This window comes from Ischnura elegans, chromosome 10 (assembly GCF_921293095.1).
Source record: "Ischnura elegans chromosome 10, ioIscEleg1.1, whole genome shotgun sequence".
In the NCBI taxonomy this organism is placed as follows: domain Eukaryota; kingdom Metazoa; phylum Arthropoda; class Insecta; order Odonata; family Coenagrionidae; genus Ischnura; species Ischnura elegans.
In genome coordinates this window covers 16,903,151-16,922,888 of record NC_060255.1, presented here as the reverse complement: position 1 = coordinate 16,922,888, position 19,738 = coordinate 16,903,151, and the positions used below count along the sequence as shown (strand labels likewise).

At 37.5% G+C, this 19,738-nt stretch overlaps 1 protein-coding gene across 3 annotated transcripts in view; it reads left to right on the top strand.

The window, feature by feature from the left end:
* LOC124167021 (heterogeneous nuclear ribonucleoprotein U-like protein 1) overlaps window positions 1–19,738 on the top strand; it is a 56,399-nt gene that overhangs the window by 22,147 nt on the left and 14,514 nt on the right. For 2 of the 3 annotated variants that reach the window (XM_046544786.1, XM_046544785.1), the window contains exons 11-17: window positions 1,032–1,200; window positions 2,387–2,641; window positions 3,200–3,254; window positions 5,943–6,141; window positions 8,414–8,513; window positions 9,098–9,444; window positions 18,706–18,901. In XM_046544786.1, the coding sequence (XP_046400742.1) occupies window positions 1,032–1,200; window positions 2,387–2,641; window positions 3,200–3,254; window positions 5,943–6,141; window positions 8,414–8,513; window positions 9,098–9,444; window positions 18,706–18,870 (1,290 nt within the window). In that variant the 3' untranslated portion in view covers window positions 18,871–18,901. The remainder of the gene's footprint in view (window positions 1–1,031; window positions 1,201–2,386; window positions 2,642–3,199; window positions 3,255–5,942; window positions 6,142–8,413; window positions 8,514–9,097; window positions 9,445–18,705; window positions 18,902–19,738) is intronic. The other variant, XM_046544787.1, reaches the window with a different exon arrangement.

Below are 19,738 nucleotides of genomic sequence, written 5' to 3'. Positions count from 1 at the left end.
TCAAGCTAACCATTGGGCTGTTCTCGTGGCTGTTGTTTGGAATATCATCTGAGACTGTTGAAATAAGTTTTTCAAGGGCAGGTAAGGTATTCAGGCAGGATATCCTTTCTGTACCATATAAAATTGGTTCGTAGGAACTTCCCTGGGTAAGTAATCCCATATACCCTCCCATTTCCCTTCCATATTGGAATTTTCCTATCTCGTCCCTTTGGGTTTGGCAGCCTTTTTACAGGTGGACCTTGAATGTCTACAATCAGGTACGATTTTTATAATTTCTTACTCTTGGGTTTCCTGATCCATATTTGCAAGCAGTGGAACCAAGGTATGTTTGTACTGTAAGGCCTAAATTTAATAACAAAGTTAAGTTTAAATTCTAAAATTAAGCCCGATATCTTGTCTCACTAGAAGTGAGACGTGAAAAAAGAAGTATATGATAAGTATAGGCTTGTAAGTTATGACTGAAAAGAATGCACAAGTTGAAACATCTCCTAACAAAGTGGAGAACGTTGTGCTTACAGTGGCTGATGCCCTATGTTAGGAATCTTGCGTATATACTTAGAAAATTTACCTGCTTCACATGAAAAATGGAAGTAGAATGATGAAGTACTTTTTTTCAGGAGGATGATGCATTGTTACAATATTAGGTATTGAAGGTGAACCTTCAATAAAAATATTAAATAAGTCATAACTGCGATACTTTATTTAGCATTAGTAGTTGATGAGCAATGAAGGTGAGTTTAGCTGTAGTTTAGTGATGTAAAGGGAGGATGGCGGGGAGAAATGTACTAAAAGAGAATTTTTAGTCTTTATCCATTACAGAGACCCACTCTAGATGGGATGGGTCATAGAATTAAGATGTCTCCCTCCCCCAGATTCGGGCTGGGTTGGAGTGGAGAAAGGACAAGAAATCCAAGGGGACTTGGGTTAATGACAGGCTTACTGTTTTAATTATTGATTGGGGTTGGGTTTAAGAACTGTAAAAAAATAGCCTGTCTTCATCTTTACTTGCCCCTGTGGCGGTATCAATACAGACCAATGTGTACCCGTCGGCACAAAGGCGGAAAATGAAGGGTTTCGAGGGCTTCGTACGGCGCGCGGTTGTAATAGTACCCCCTGATGAGGAGTTCAAGAAACGCCAAGCCAAGCAGGAGAAGGTGGAGGGCAAGGACGTCCCAGAGAAAGCCGTCTTTGAAATGAAAGGTGTGTTGCTCTGCCCTGGTGTGGAAGGAAACCTGCATGCTCTCTTTATACCAACCTCACCTCCTGATTCTACCATGATCCTCTCCTATGCTTGATGATGTGGTCCATATGCTCACCTCTTGAACCTATTCTCTATACCAGTCCAACATTATTTGTTTTGTTCTAGATGGGAATCTGATGCATTTCTATGAAACATTTTGTTTTATAATTTTTGAAATTGGACTAGAAGAAAGCATATAACTTGATTCTTGTGTCTTGTTCTTTCTATTTGAGTATTATTGAGTGGTGTTTGAGCTTTTGATGAAGGATCCATTGAATTTTTGTATCAAAACAGTTTATCAATGATATGACTTAATTTGTTCTGTTATGGTCATTTTTATGCTCAAAATGCCATTGGAAAATCCTAGTAAGAGAGGGCTTTTTGTGTTGTTTATATCTTTCATTTTTTTATGTGCTTCGTGTTTTGTTTAATCTGTATGGACAGCACCTCATTGAGGTTTGTTATCTCCCCTACATTCCTATTCCTCTCCTCTTTCTTTCTGCAAACATTAATGGTGTGTTACTTAGAAATCGGTTAATTTTTGCTCATTTAATACCTCTCTTCCTACCATCAAATGCCTTTGACTTCATCAATAGCATTTGGCCTATAACTTACATCAAAGAATCAAACCATGGTGTTTTTGATACTTTTCCTATCTCTCTCTCTCTTTACTGTAAACGTACAAATAATTTCATTCTACTTCTCATTACCACACAGAAGGTGAGCCCATTCATTCAACTTCAGTCTTGTGAGAAACTCATGTAGGAGCCCAGTCTTCATTTCACTAGTTGCTATTTCTGAATTTGTAATAAAAAACTGTTTCCATAGAATTGTTCTTAGATTTCTTGAAAATTCGATTCCCACAAATATTTGAAAACTGGACCTCCCCATCTCTTTCTTCGAGCAACCACGGTTGTGATCTCTACCCTTGTGAGAACACCCTTTCTTCGGGAATGCCTAGCATTTTAATATGGAGCCTACCTCATTTTCCTGAAGTCCATCAATTTTTATTCACACACTGGGCTCTTTAATTGACAAGAAACTTGATCCTTTCTCCAGAAATGGGCTCACTGCTCAAAAATTGCTGCTGTTTTTAAATGCTTCATTTTTTTTTCTTTTATTCGTTGATGCTGTGGTAACCTGCAGCCAACTTCAAGCTTCCAGAAGTTGGAGAAAACTTTGATGAGATCCTTTACATAGAGCTGGGTGAGCAAGAAGCAAGGCAGTTGGTGTCGCAATACAATCAGGAAGCCAGGGCAGCTGGGTATGCCCCTCAAGCTCCACCTCAAAAGCGTTTCCGAGGTGGTGGCATGAGGGGTAGTGGTCATCACGGTGGTAGAGACTCCATGAGAGGTGGAGCTCACACTCCTCTTGGCACTCCTGGAAGCCGGGGTGGACGAGGTAAATAACTTTTTGTAGGCAATCCAATAAGACCTCTGGAAAAAAAGTCTTGAATGAGTCCTCCATCATAGCACCATAAGGTTATAAAATATAAATTCATTATAATTTTCAGCTGGCAAGAGTATCTAATGTGCTTTTCCACGTAAATATTTTTGTAAGTTTGAATATGCTAACAAAAAATGCCTGGAAGTGTCTCTAGAATCAGTCATGTGATTCGTATGGCTATTAAAAGACCAGTTAGGCCTCATACATAATTATTTCCTCAATGAATCAGTTAATGTCTTAGTGCTGAAAAAAATGTATTTCAAGGCAATCAAATTTTACTTTGCTTCTTTACCTTAGTTTCTAATACTTGTAAAACCTTTAAGAGATGACTAGATCTCTTCTATATTTAAGAGAGAATTTTATGTCAGTATTTTTTTATCAGTTGACTTAAAATTTGTTTTGCTAAGCATTTTCCCTGATTCTCAATTCAGGAACTGGCATTTTTATTTAAAGTCTGATGGTGTTTATGTATTACCAACTTTTTCATATTCATTAATTTGCTCTTTTTTTCAGGGGATTACAGAGGCAGAGGGGGTTGGACTCCAAGAGGTGGTAACTGGAGAGACAAGTAAGTTCTTAAATTTTTCTTGGGTTATCCAGGTGATGAATTTGATCAAGAATGAGTTATGTTAAGGTTTAGTTGTAATCAGTGATGGGGAAGAGTCAGTATCATCAAATTTGTAGGTTTTCTTCATGAAAGAGCGGTTTTTTTCCAAGTAGTCATAACATTCATGGAATAAACTTAATCATGTTTCCCTTAATTTCCAAAGGAGCAGTGGGTGAATTTGTTCAAGATCTCTGGGTTTTTCTTTTTCCTTAAGCATTGATACTTGGATCCTTAACATTTAAGTTTTTATGTGCATACAGCCACGTGCACCATATTGGTTACATCATATATGAGGCGTCGAAATGGCTGTGACGAAAGGCGTGCTATAATAGGCCAAAACAGTGACTCATTCTTCAGTCATGACCAAAGTTACAACCAGAAGGGAACTTAAAGTTGGAGGGTTGAAGATGCACTGGCCATTCAGGACAGGGGTGAAATCCTCTGAGCCTGGGAAATGGGGAAGTGGTTGGGACTCATGGGGTTGATGATGGAATATTTGGCATAAGAAGAACCTTTTGACACAGGGATGGAATTGGCACATCTATTTTAATCACAACTCAAGATCAGCAAAATATTTGATACAATAATATGATTTTCTGTATCACAGGGGAGATGTGAAAGTTATAGATAATTAATGAGTTAAGCATGATTATCTGAGAAATGAAGACAAAGAACTTCCTTTTTAAATTCTCCTCTTCTGTTTTTTCTTGGCTAAAAACACTTAGCAATCACTGACCTAAACATCTGAGTTCAAACAAATAGGAAATAATGTAATTTGCACAACTAATACGCACTCTTTAAACACGCAATCCTACACATTGCAATTTTATGCCCCATCCCATGTCCCAAGTTGTCCCATCTTCTGCTTAAGGTTTTTAAAAGACTTCTCTTTTCTCTTTCTCTCTTGATAGAACTCCCTTATTACTTACACGGTCGATCCATTTTTTCTTCATCATTCTTTGTTTGCACCACATGGATGCTTCCTCTTTTGACTTCTCTGCTGCTGTCAATGTCCAAGCTTCGCTTCCATAGAGAAACATAATCTATATGTAGCATCTGTTAGAATAATGTAATTTGCACAACTAATACGCACTCTTTAAACACGAAATCCTACACATTGCAATTTTATGGAAGGGATGACACAGGGGGGGGATGATACAAATCTTAAATCCCAGGAGAGTGTAAGGCTTGGACATGCCTTACTCATGAGAGGGGGTTTGTGTTGGGATGAGACAGTTTTTATCAGACTTAAAACTCCCTTTAGTCATATTGCTGTCTGCATCTGGTGGGTGCTGTGGCTTCTTGTGTGGATCACAGCTTCTTTGGTTGGCAGAGTTGTAGAGCAGACTTTTTCCTCTTAGATCGCTCTTTATTTCCTTCAATCTTCTTCCCTCATCCTAATTCCTCTCTCATATTACATTTATCAATTTATTTTAACATTTATCGCTATACAATTTCAAGGCCATCGCGTACGTTGCCAATTTGTCATCATCATCATTAGTCAATAATCCTGAGATTGATTTGATGCAGCTCTTCATTCCTCTCTCCTATCTGCTAACCTTTTCATGGAGAGGTATTTCTTCTCTTTTACATCCTTTACAATCTGTCCTATGTAACTCATTCGGGGCCGTCCCTTGCCCTTCTCCCCTTCCACTTGGCCTGGTACGATTGTCTTCATCAGGCCATCATGTCTCATTATGTGGCCTACTAAGTTGTCCCATCTTCTGCTTAAGGTTTTTATAAGACTTCTCTTTTCTCCCTTTCTTGTTAGAACTTCCTTATTACTTACGCGGTTGATCCATTTTTTCTTCGTCATTCTTCGTTTGCACCACATGGGTGCTTCCTCTTTTGACTTCTCTGCTGCTGTCAATGTCCAAGCCTCGCTTCCATAGAGAAACATAATCTATATGTAGCATCTGATGAATTATTAACTCACTTCTATGCTTGTATTCTCGGCTGTAAGAAGATTTTTCCTTTTGTAGAAAGCCCTCTTCGCCTCCACTATTCTACTGACTGTTTCTTTCTTGCTTCTGTAAAATTCAATGCAAAGTGTATGTTGTGGCTGTTCTCATATTCTTTTGGGGACCACATTGTTCCATAGTTTGTCCAAATGTGAGAAAAATGAGTCAAGCCCTTTGGTACAGTAAGTCCTCTGCTTACACACTTTCAGAGATACAAACATTCAAAAAATTTAAGTGTGCCTGAAATTTCAAATTTGGCGCCTATAAGGTGGGCCAACTCGATGCGATGTGGCCTAGAGAAGCTCAAATTTTGTGCGCAGTCTAAGCGAAGTATCAATGAAACTGTTTTGAAGTTGAGAACTGTTCAGCGCTTCACCCATTTTTTCCTTCCTGCAGACATCGAAATTTTTCAGCTCCAGTCATGTTGCACGCCCAGCAAGATCGGTTCGTCACCACCGTGAGTTAACGCAAAATTGTAATTTCTCGCGTTCTGCAGGACAACTACGCTTTTCGTTGCATTGTTTAGTTTTTCAACTAAGGAACAGTCTCAGAATGCATCTTGTCCATATGTTAAGGACTTACTGTATACGTTTCCTTATTGTTTTTATTTATTGCAATGATTGTATCTGCTCGTGTGTGAAATCATCTTGCCATGAATGGTGTGCTAATTGATAATTTTACATTGCAGTCGCACACCGTACCAAGCTGGAGGGCCTGGAGGTGGTGGTGGTGGTGGTTCATACAGGGGTGGACGTGGCGGAAATGTTGGCGGAAGTGGTGGCTGGAGGGGGGGTTGGGGTGGAAATGCTGGGAGCAATTACCGGGGAGGCTATGACCGTAACAGAGCTGGGGGTGCTGGAGGAAGGGGCCAACAATCTGGAGGAAAGGTATGCTCCCATGATTCGATGTGTATGGTGCTCACTGAGTTTCCGTGCTCAGGAGAGTTTCCCCGAGCCTAGTTGCCCTTCGTTGAAGAACATAAATTGGCTGGGTTTTTTTTAGTCACTAAACTTTTAAGTCATATTAATCGGTAAATAGTTAAATTTGAGATTGAGATTGTATTTTTTGTGAGGAGCCGGTGATTATTGGTTTAAAATGATACCACATTTGTCTCTGTAGGTATAGTATTAATAGAACATATATGGAATGACAGAAGAAGACCTTTCTGTGATGATGTGTGTTTTTTCCTGCCTTTGACACTTTTGATTGACTTGAATTTTTTTTTATTCAAAGAAAGTCATTCCCTCCATTGCGGAATCTAAAACCTCAAAAAGTGGCAGGTCCTCATTTATTGTTTGTCATATGTAATGTTTTAAATTTGTCCCCCATGATAAACCTTTTACCAGGATTCTACTGTACACCCAAGTCTCGTATAGCACAATTTTGATATAGCGCAAATTCGTTCCTCGGGGAAACATTGCAACGCAGTGTAGCCTAATCAAAAATCTTAAACGCTCTCGTGATAAAACGTTACCTTGCGCTAAGTACACATGGAATTTCTATCATTTTACGCATATTAATATTATTGCAATCGAAATCCATTGCTGTGCAATGGCCAAAAGTATTACTCGTCATTGGGTCCAGATAGCCGGCCTACCAAAGTAATTTATCCCGTCTCCTTAACAGAATGATAATAAATAATTTAGATCGTTAATTAAGTGTGGGGCTGGTGGAAATGATTTTTTTTCAGCAATACGGTTTGAGACGTATTTTTGCCATCATAGGTTATCGGGCGATTGACTTCCAGGTAGAGGGTCTACGCTAAAGCCTTCAAGGTCATCGGTATTCACGGGGGAGAAATGGAGCGGTGGCCGAGTTGCGCATGAATAGCATCAACACATAAAAGGGTCCGCTATAGAGTCTCAAACACAATGGCTTCGTTCCCTCCCTGAAGTCGTAGGCCTTCTACTTCTCAGGAATACAGTTCAGCTGTGGAAGGTGATTTAGATAGAGTCATACAGAGTAAAAACCAAGAGAATACGCCAAAAAATAGGAATGCGTATGGAAAAATCAAGAATTTATCAAGAAAAACAATAAACCTTGAAGAGGAATTGAAAGAGGTCAATTGCTTTGAAAATGAAGAACGTCAAAGCGATATTGCTCAGAAGTTTAAACGCACGATGCCTTATTCTGACTAAAGACGAAGTTAAAACATCAGTGACCTCAGCCGCACCAACTTCAACCAAGCGGTCTACACATACGGAAAGTTCATAGTGAATCAGTACAAAAAGACGAGAGTGGTAACGCTCCGAGACATTTAGTGAAAGCTCCGGTTGGTTCCAGAATTTAAACGTCAAGCAGGCATTTTCAGTGCGGCGATATCAGGTGAATCTGCAAGTGTTGATAGCGCAGTCACCGCAACATTTTCTGATGAACTCCAAGCTGTGATTGAAAGTGGCTCCTTTTCCCCTCAACTAGTTTTTAGTGTTGACGAGACGACATTCTTTTAGAAAAGAGTGCATTCTCGTTCATTCATTTTCAGGGAAGGAAAACCTGGGTCAGGTTTCAAGGCATTTAAAGACTGTTTCACGTAGCTGCTAAAGACTCGGAGGACTTCAAATTAAAATGATTTATCATTCATAAACTCCGCTAGCTATAAAATGGCATTCAATGTAGCATTTGCCTGTCATTTCGATGAGCGACAAAAGGGCCTGGGTGACACAATAGTTGTTTTTAGATTGGTTTGAAAAATCGTCAACTGCCGGCAATGCATTACGAACCCCTGAGATAGCAGATGTTAGCCTACCCGCACGACAGGAGGGAATTTCAAAAGCACGTAAGAATTTTTTTTAACGTGAATAAAAGTCTTTGAATGCGTGCATACTATCTTTAAAGATGTTTTAAACTATAAACATTCATATAAATAATGTTTTCTAAGGCTTTTTATGGGAATATAGATGTTTTAGAGGAAATTCAATACCCAAGACCTATGCTACCAGGAACGCATCCCTATCTTCCCAATGTTAAAACGCTCTCGTATAACGCAAATTCGTATAGCGCAAAGACCCCGAGGAACGCATCCCTTGGCTATATGAGACATGGGTGTATTTGTTTTTGCTTATTCGCTTATATTTAATGAATCCACATTACACTATTAGTATGATTATCCTAATCCTTTATGTTAGCAATAACTCACTATTGAATTTGCTCCAATTTCAGGGTGGATGGGGCGGTAACTGGAGTGGTGGCGGAAACAATAGTGGAGGGAACTATGGTGGATCTGGCTATGGTGGCTGGGGGGGCCAACAGGGCTGGAAAAGTGAGTGTTTTAAATGCTATTTGTTGACTGCAGATCAATGCTTTCCTGAGTGAATTTGTTTCATACTTTGTGAAAATGTTTCTTAAATATTACATATCTGTGAAATTTTTAAAGCATTAAAATGAAGAATTTTTCTGACTAATGTGTCATGGCTCCTATATCATTTCATATTTTTCAAAAATTACCTTATTGATACTGTCATAATTGATCTGTTTTATCCCTTTTGAGATACCGTATTTCTCCAAATATAGTCCCCTTCTGAATATAGTCCCCCCCCTAATTTTGAGGCTCAGTTTCGGGAAAAGTTTTAAAAAATGCGTTTGAATATAGTTCCCCCCTTTACTTTTACCATGGGCATTTTTGGAAAAAAGAGGGGACTATATTCAGACATATACGGTAGTTAGCAAATGGAAGCAGGGGTAATATAAGTCTATCTTGTTTAAATTTTCCTAATTCTAGAGATTACGGTGTCTTGCTGAGAAATTGCTGTGATGTTGATTTCAGTGCCTATGCCGTGATTATATTTAAGAATTTTGATTGTTTCATGTAGTTTTTTAACCCTGGAAAATTTTTATGATTAACAGGCTATGGCACTCCGTCAGAATCAGGATATAGCACTCAGTCTGGCTACTCTCAAGATAGCTATGGATCTGGTGGACATTATGCAAGCAGTGATTCAGTGTACAGTGCTGATGGACAAGGGGGGTTCTCTCAAGGGGGCTATGATAGTTCAGCGAACCAACAGGGAGGATATGGATCACAGGTGGGGCAGTCTGGTGGCTACACTTCTGGTGGTGGTTATGGTGCTGCCACTCCTGGAGGATCAGCAGGGTCATATGGTGCTGCTGATGGCAGTTACGGTGGTGCAGCCACAGACTGGAACCAACAATATTATCAAGGCTACGGGAATGGGCAACAATCTTGGAACCAAGTGAGTCAACTGTTCATTTATTTCAGAAACTAACATTGTAATGGAAAAACAGGGTTTTTGTGAATAGTGGAGTGGAATAATTTTAAAAATTTTATGACCATGCAACTTTATTTTCTTTAAAATTGCTATTTTTGATTGACACCTATTACTTGCCTTTTCATTCTCTTAAGCCAGCCCTTTGAATGTTGTAATTCAAGCATATATTATAATGATTCACATCGGAAAAGAGTAGGGCCCTAAATTGTACCTCTGGATAGTGTCGCTCAGCTGTTTGAAATTGCAGTATTGGCTGTAAATGCAGCTGCTGGTATAGGTCTCCATCTTTTCTCATTTGTTGTTACGAACATATTTTTGGCATGCACCAAGGAAGAAATGCTGAATTCCTTTTGTAATATCTCTCCTCTCTTCTGATAACATTGACAAGTTTTTTAACTGTGTCATAATTTTAGTCAGGCTAACTATAAGAATAATTAACTGAAAGCTATCAAGGGTATTTTTTGTCTTTCTAGTACATAGTTAAATATCGATGGAATGCCAGCCATCCCTCAGAAAAATTATAAATAGCATACTTTTTTCAAAGTTATCAGTTCTAAACAAGTTCTTTTTTCTTCTTCTTTGAAGCTTTACAAATATGCCAGCATGCATTATGCAATGATCTTAAAGATGTATTATTTTGCACTACCGTTGTGTAAGCCAGATGTTAGGTTTAAAGTTATTTCACTCTCTGTAAATTTAAGCCCATATTTCCATCCTAACGCTAGCCTTTGAAGGTTGGGGGGCCTAGTTTTGGACATAATCATGTCTCCGTGATTGCAACTTAGCAAACTCACTCACCATAAAAATCCATTGTCAGCATTTGTCCTATCGTTTAACCTAAATTAAAGTAAAATTAGGAAGGTCATTGTACATCTGAGGGATTTTTTTCGTGGAATTGCTAACAATATTATTTGTCATGCACCAATTACGCACGGCTACAAGTGCTTAATGCACTGATCATATGTAGTTGCTAAAAAAAACCTTGGCCATCATTGTATACATTCATGGAAAATTACACTTGTGAAGTTCATAGGATCCTAGTTTTGGATAGATGCAGTAATGTTGATCTCAACATCAACCTGTCTGCTCCTAATGGATTGACTGATCAACAGATGGTGTCAGGGCAAAAACTGCCTTATAATGGTTTCAAATAGTGGCAGTTTTCATTTTGCGATAAATGGTACTGAATTATTTGTTGATCTTAACATTGTTCTCTCCAACAAATCTTGGTTCCAAGTGATAGAAACTCATTTAGCTTAAATGCTAATTAGAAACCTACTACTTACTCAGGGAAATCACAGGTGTACTTTAACTCAATACGTATTTTTATTAGCTTCTATCTTATATACCTTGACCGCTATAAGTTGGTACCTGGGCATTTATATCTATGACCAATAGGTTGCTGGGTTGCACAGAATCTTCAGTCGCAGTAGACATCTCGTAGCCTCTATACCAGTGTTTCATGGGTAGTACTCAAAGGGATTAATTAATTTTATTGGTTTTTCATTTTAGCCATGAAAATACGCATTTAAGTCAAGCAAACATTGGCTAGAAGCTCAGCTGCAAAACGTAGAAAGTTTCCATTGCGTGTGGTTGAAGTGTAAAAAATGTTGCTCGAAATACAATTCATGGCTAGATTGATGATGATTGACACATACAAATAGTGCACGTCTCGCTAGATATCTCATTGATTAATGTTAGGTCTGCCACAAAATTTGATCATTCTTCATAGCCATCGTCAACCGAATTGGATTGTAAAAATTTTAACAAGGTAAATGGTTAAAAATGGTGAAACAGGGAGTTTGCTCAGTCATTATATGGTATAATAATAGTTTCAAGACTTTTATGAGAATGATTGAAAACATGAGACTGATTAACGTCCTCGCCAAATCTTAAATGTTAGTTTGCTGCCCAAATCAGTAATATTTGTGATGGACACAGTGCAACAGAAAACATAATGGTTCCCAGTAAAATAAAGTACAAAATATTGAAATTACAGAGCTTTTCTGCTTTTGAAACTTATTGCTTCTTTGATGACAGGTTATTTCCTGCAATAGATATTGTCATTCCTCCTTGAATAAGACAAAATCAACCTAGAAGTGTAAGTTCATCAAATTTGGTTTGGTAGTTATGAATGTGTATTATATTACTACTTATGTTTCATCTGAGGTATTTGTATGTTTTCTTTTATCAATAATTGCCTTGTAAAAGAGTAGAACCTATGTCATAAAAATTCATAGAATTTCTAGTGTAAATAATTAACAATCGACATTCATTCTGAGAGGAACTCAGGAGGCACTTGTTTATATCATCAGTGAAGCAAGTCATCTGCATTACTTATAAGTAAACAATGAGTTAGCTGCCACAAAATGGGGATGTAGGAATGGAATGTTTGCCCGTCAACAGAGCTAAAATGAAGCAGTTGCTGTATATTGATGAAATATTTTTGTTTTCTCAAGAAACCTAGAAAACTCTGATATGTTTAATCTTATCACCTAATGTAAACAGAAGCCACGATGTTTGCTTTGCCTTGTACTGCATCCCACTTGCCCATCCGTTATCCAAGTTTTTCACTGATTTACTGACTGATTAACAGGCAAGTGCCAACTTATATTACAAAAGAAATTGTATAGTAATTGAAAGACAATGATAAACTATCAGTTTTCCTCCTTTTATTTGAGCTAGATCACCTCTGGCAAATGCGACTGGATTTGTCAGAGGCAAATAAATTAGCATTATGAATGGAAAAGCATTTGTTACCAATTGTTGTGTGCAGCAATAATTGGGTGTGGAAGTTTTGAAAGTGCAACGGCATCGTTCAATTTCACTCAAAATTGTAATTCTGTTGAATTTGATAGGTTCTACCCCAATAATCAAAAGTTGTGAATCTAATTGTCAAAACAAAAGTATCTTTGTTGTTGATATCCTACTGAGATAGTTGTGTGGCAGATTAAAATACTTATTCTGTGTGGAAATGACTTTTCTCAATATTGTCATTAGTACCTATTGATCTTCTTCCAATTGATTGTCTTTTTGCCCATCTTCTGTAATTGTTCAGGTTAAATTTTGACTGTTTGTAGATTTCATAGCCTGAAGCTCATTTGGATGATTAGACTAAAGCTCATTTGGATGATTAGACTGAAGCTGTCATGAAGTGGATTTTAAGCCAGCCTCCTTGCCTTCGTATTTAGTTGAAATTATCCCTAAAATTAGAATTTCGTAGTAATGATGACTTAATTTCACCAAATACAATCAAGTCAGTTCACTGGAGTTATATAACTTGATTTCTGAGCTGTGCGAAAGGTTATCTATCAAAGTGTTCTCCATTTGGTGGATTGATGTAAATGTGGTTTTACTTATAAGTTTTGTTCGTAGACTTCTATGAAATCCTGTATCTTGATTTTCTGAGGTGTTTCTGTTACCTTAGAATGTAATCGAATAGATGTTAAATGTGATACTTTGGAATCATGAATGGATTTGATGTCTGTTTTATAGTTAATGATCTGGTCAATGATTCCTCAAATGTAGGAAGAATTGGATGCTACTATCCAAATCTCTAGAAAATGGAGCTATTCCTTTTTAGCGTATTTAAATCTGCAATTCCTTCTATAAGTTGTTCTTCCTATTTTCACTTCGGGCTCTAGGCTTTGCACACAGCCGATGTATCAAATTGCCTTGTGTAATTGAGCCATTTCTGGTTTCACACACTTCTATCAATTTCATTTCACTATAATATTAATTCATGAATCTATTCTTTCCAATTTATTTTTTCAGTAGTGGTTTCTAAATTAGCATTTTACTTTTGTTAAAAAAATAAGCTAATTACTTCTTTAAAACTCTTCATCTTCCTGAATTTTTCTTTTACATATTTTGATCAAAAACTCTCATTGTAATAATATTCCTATTTTCTTATGAGTGTTGCTAAAAAATTCCATATTCTTGATCGTTCTTCTATACCTCATACATTTTAAGCATGTTTCATCTAATAACTCAATATTGGAATGAAATATCTTAAAAGTACTCAATTAAAACTCATTTTCTTTTGGCTCAGGAATTAATAGTCCTTAAAAGATTCATTTCATAAAGGTTGCTCTTTAGTTTAATTGTTTCGATGTATGTCTGTTAAAATAATATTAATAATAAGAGAATCATCCTTATATGTTTAAGATTGGTATATTAGTGATGTGAAGATGCTGTACTTATTGAGAGGTTGAGAAAGGAAATGACGTAGTTATGTGTCACAAAAATGATGAATCAAATAATGTTTGTTTTATCCTCGAATGAATTGTCTTTTAAACGATAAATCTGCATCCACTTTGATACATTTATTTCTTTGCAATATGATCACTTGTGATTGCCATTGGGATTTATGGATTGGTAGCATCTATACATACAATTGAATGCAAGACAAAGCATCAAGCTATTAACTCCATATTTTTCAGAGTATGTTAGCCATCATTTCCATCGGTAAAAAATTAACCATTTATTTAGTCACAAATGTGGAGACTTCATGTGTGATAGGGATTCCATTTGTTATCCTATAGAAGTAGTGTGTGTTAATTGCACTCAATTAGAGATTTGTAAAGGTTAAGAGCTGATTTAGAGTGATAATAATAATATAATAATAATTTTTATTCACTTTAGGCAAGAACATTTGCATAGTTTCGTCAAATTGAATCAAATTAAATTTACAGAATTACAGCATATCAAAAAGAAGAAAAAAAAAATTTTTGTTTACAATAAAGGGCCTCTGCCCTTATCATACAATACATTCATATCACATTATATATACATAAAATAGTACATTTGTATTATACAGACCTTGCCTTACAGAGGACCCTCCTTGCAAAGCAAAAAAAACTCTTCCGATGCAAAAATTGGTTTTTGGAGCATAAAATTCCTCAGTTCAGCTTTGAATTTATTCAGAGAGTCTATACCCTTAATACTGTGAGGGAGTACGTTATGCAGCTTAACCCCTTTGTGATAAGGTCCATCTGAATTTAATGTAGAGGATCTTTGCTCAACATGTATATCCATCTTAGATCTCGTGTTATATTGGTGAATGTCACAATTTAACTCATACATGCTCATATTCCTTTTAACAAACAATATAGTAGGGATGAGTCGATTCCAAATGTCGATTCTCGATTCCACCTATTCTCGGGCACGGAATCGGAATCGAGAATCGATCGCCTAAAGTCGATTCCGATTCCATCGATTCCAGGAAGATAAATGTTTTGAGCATAGACTATAAGTTTGGGGCACAAAGGCTGCCACACATCTAAGCGGCCGCGGTGTCAGCCTTGCCCGCGCGGAGGATACGCCCGGCACGCGGGTGCTGCGACTAACATACCTAAGCGGCCTCGGAAACATGAAAAAGTCGGCAAGAGCGACAAACCGACGAACCCTGAAATGGCGCGTGATCATGAGCAACTCTAAGAGGAAAAAAAATTGGAAACCTCGGGATCGGGAAGCAATGCATGCGCTTTCCGTTCTTTTATTAGCCGCTGGTCACGGCAAATCAAAGTATTGCGATTATGAATCACATTCGGAGAATTCATCTCGACCACCAATTTTAAAGTATAATAGATCGAAATATATTTTTTTCTATTTTCGAATGATATTTGAAGTCTGATGATAATAAAAACGTGCAGAGAGCGAGTTTTCCTGTGAAAAAAGTTTCTTATAAATACGCGCTGAGAGCGGGTTTTTTTATATACGTAACTTTTTTAGACTAACACGCGTCTGCGTCAATAATAAAAAAATTAGACACATTCGCGTTTGTATAGCCCAGTGTCATCAATGCAACCCTTGAGGAAGTTGATACTTGCTTGGCATAAGCCGCCGCAGCCTCCGGGCGGACTCGACAGGTTGCGTTCGGCCGCCACCGCGCAGCGCGCACCCGCCAGGCTGCTCTAGTGTGTATGGACGCAATGAACGCTACATTCTTGTTTAGCCACCGCGGCCAAACGAGAATGTAGCCACGGCGGCTATTGTTATTTTTAGGGATGGTCGGATCGGATACCTCGGATCCAAATATCCGCGGATATTGCCCTTCATCGGATACATCGGATCCAAAGTCGTGGAAGACATCGGATCTGGATCCGAAATTTTAAATAATAGATTCAGTGAATGCAACGCCCCATCAGGGTGGAAAGAGTTCCGATTCTCTCTTCGAATGCGTCGTTGCATGCGATTCTTGTCCTACTCATGAACCGTTTTGTTTGAAAGCTCTCGCAGAGGTTGCGAGAAGAATTTCAGCCGTGGCCAAGATTTTCAGCCAGAAAATAAAAGGTTAGGCAAAATATGACTGGCACATAGTGTGACTCTTCCCAAGAGATTGAACAATCATCGGAGGAATTTCAGCGCCGTAGGATAATAACCACGTCAAAAGTAACTACGTCGCAGATTTCAGAAAACCACCTTCGGCCGTCCACCAGCCCGTGCCTCTGTTGTTTTTTTTGTATCCGAAATCACACGGACCAAAAATCATTGTCTTCTAAGGAAAATATCAAATCACATGAAAACAATTGAAGCGTGTTTCATCCCTAACTCGCCTCACCAACTGACCTATTTTGGCCTACCTGCTTCAATTCTCTGTTTCTAGACGACAGATGCTAGGAGAGTGACTTTTTGGGCCCGAAGATATCTTGATAGCTTCGACAATTAGATGATATGCACGGGATTTAAAAAAGAATTAGACCAAACGAGACGCATTCCTGACGATATTTCTGTTTATTTTTCAGCTCTAATTGATTGCCACTCAGTTTTCTATCTACAATTCTACAATTACACTTTACTGATTGTCCAAACAGCATAATTTTCAAAGAAACAAGCGCAGCATTAACCCCTCAAACAATTAGAGACGGATTGGAAACGCCAACTACATATATCACGTAGCGTGCCCGGCTTCGCTTTGAAGGCAACGACATCACTGAAGTAAGATCTGATTTCTTCGTCCGACTCCCTCATTTGTAGCCTTGTTGTTTGAAATACGGAGGGAGCGGGCTCCTTCCTCTCCACCTCTCCTTCATGTGCTCCTTCCCAGTGGCGTAGCCATGGGGATGGTCCGGACCTCACCCCCCGAAATATAAAAACACAGTTATTGTCCTTCACAAAAGATAACAAATTATTGAAAAATCAGGAATTTACAAAATTTTTCTTTAGCAAATTAAGTTTTTTGATTATAAAAAGTGTTAAAATTAGTTTAAAACCCATTATTTAGCGCCCGGTTTTTTTTTTTAATTACCCCCCTGGTTTTGAATCCCCCCTGAACGAAATTCCTGGCTACGCCACCCCTCCACCTCTCCTTTACGTGCTTCTGCTGCCCACTTCTTCCTCATGCTAAGCGGTTGAGCACCTCGTCACACATGACATTAATGCCATTTTAAATACTGTTAATTGTGTTGCTAATTGCACAGTTGCAATTCAATTTAATGATACGCCGATAAAAATGTCTTGCGTGTAAACATTTCCACTGAGATAAGGAGAACCAATGAATGCCATGTGCGTGCACTGTGGCGTAAGTTATCCCGAGGATGTGCTAAATCCACCTCACCATACTGAAGCATTTTCGGATGAAACACAAGTCCGTAAGTGATGAGAAAGTAAAATTCGGGGGAAACGTGCATGAGGAAAATTGGAATTCAGTCGATGGCAGGGGGGTACCCAGGAATTTTGTTAAGGGGGGATCCAAAACCAGGGGAAAAAAGTTTTAAACAACAGGGTACAAAGGAGAGGGTTTCAAACTAATTTTAACGCCCTTCATAATAGAAAAACTTCATTTTTCAAAGATTCATTTTTTTCATTTTTGTAAATTCATGATTTTTAAATATTTTGTTTCCTTTTATGAAGGAAAGTAATTGTGTTTTTTTATATTTATATTCCTCTCGCTACGCCACTGGTCAGTGGTTCATCCTAAGATTTTTTCTATTTTCATTTCCAAACCCAAGCGTAACAGTTTAGGCCCTGAGTATGTGAAGATGTTTTTAAAAAACAACTTGAAAGCCCATTAAATAATTTTTAATTTATAAAAATATTAGAATGTGAATGAAAATCTAAGAAGCATTCCATTGATTGTATGTACCCACAATAAACGAATAATGACTTTGTTTAATGGCAGGAATTTGAAAATGCATTTGGATTCGAAAATATCCAATTCGAAAGATCTCGCTCCAAAAATCCTGGATCTGTCCATCCCTAGTTATTTTATTCCATTCAATTCTTAATTTTTAATGACGGCGATGCTACAGATAAATCAAAATCCCACCAGTTAGAATGAACAAGAATCGATGGAATCGGAATCGAGAATCGGGAATCGATTTGAAGGAATCGAAATTGGAATCGGAATCGAAAAAAAGTGGAATCGACTCATCCCTACAATATAGCTTCAAATATGTACAGAGCAGGAAGAGGCATGATTTGAGATTTGCAGAAATAAGGTCTACAGGACTCTCTGTAAGGCAGGTTAAAAATAATCCTTATGGCTTGTTTTTGCAAACGAAAAATTTTTGTACAATGATTTGATCCTCCCCAAAATAAAAGACCATAAGTTAATATTGAGTGATACTTGCAAATGAGCAATTGGTATTAATAGTTGATAATGCATTTTCCAGAAGTAGCCCCCCAGACTTATGATTTCTGTGTTGCCCATTAGTAATTTTATTTATAAAGGCCAGATAGAATTACCTTTGGTTTTATGAATATTTTAAAGGAGTATTTTCCATGTAAATTCTTAATTGGAAGGATCATTGGGTAAAGCTCAATCAGATCTGTAAAAGAAAGAACTTCATCTAAATGCCTGGTACAAAATTTTTTATTATAATTCATTGAGTCATTTTTGAATTAGAAATAATATTGAATTCCAATTAATGTTTATCTAGTAATTATTGAGATAGAAAATGAGTTATCCTATCACTGTGATTGTACAGTTGAAACAACAGTTATGAGTTATGCGTGTGTAGCACTATAAACTTTTTATTGTTAAATTACGTATGACATGCATAATTGTTGACTGAAATATGCAAGGGATGATTTCTACTTAATGTGATTAAGGGTACATTAATATCTGTTATATTGTCATTTATTACAGCTTCATTTTGTGTTTGCCTATTAAATTAGAGTGTCATATGTAATTTTATGGTAGAAAAGTCAATGTGAATAGGGTTTTAGATGTTTGTTGCTATTTGGTGAAGTGAAATTTGCCCAACCTCATATGAAATTCAGGGTTACCAATATGGAAATCAGGCAACCTCTGGGGCAAGTGGCTACTGGCAAGGTTCTGGTTCTTATGGAGCTACTGGAGCTGCTACGACAGGGACCTATGACTATTCCGGACAGGGTGCGGCTGTAGGGTCAGGTGCCACGGGCAATGGTGGCTATGGAAAATAGACATCTTAAAGAGTGCCTGTATCTGCTGAAGGCAAGTGTGCTCCATTGATGCTTACTGGTATTTTGGTTTGCTAGTTTCTAATGAGGCTTGGTTTTGACACTATGACAGCTTTACTCTAATCTGGAAGATGAGCGAGTGGTAGAAGTTTACTTCTTACGGAGTTATGTTGTTTTTCCTTAACTTTTTTGTCTTTGAATTAAATCAGGTATGTTTTTACTTCTAAGGCATTGTCTGGATTTGTGTGCTTCTTAACTTAATTTCTTCTGAATGTTTTTTGGTGGCCTTTGTGGAATCATATGTTGTATTTTTCTCCTTAGAAAAAATTTTTGGTTTTGTTGAATGCTTTGTTTTACATTTTTATTCATTGGCTTGTGCTCCCTGCGTCATCTGTTGTACTCCGGTATCTTATGTCTTTCCTGAAGAATATTGTATGGGCTATTAGTGTAATGGCATGTGGTATGAAATACAATTTACCTCGCAGATGCATTTAATAGATGCAAAATTGAATTCTCAGCCCCTTATAAAAATTAAATTTTAGTATCACCTGCTGCACAAAAAGTTGATAGAGCAGAAATGTTGATAGGATGACATTATAGGAATTTTCCTTGTAGGAATCTGTGAGCCATTGTTCAATGTGAAACTCTGGTTATTTAAAATAATTCGTCAAGTTCCAAGATTAGAGTATCATGAGGAGAAGTCGATGATTTAAAATCATGTAAAACAATTGGAGATGATTGAGATGCCGTAACTAGACAAATTTTCTCAATTTTTTGGCATTCCTGACAGGGAATGCCTTTTGCATGTAATGAGGGAATCCATTTTTAGTCACTTTCAGCCTCGAATTTTATTGCCTAATATATCCAAGGT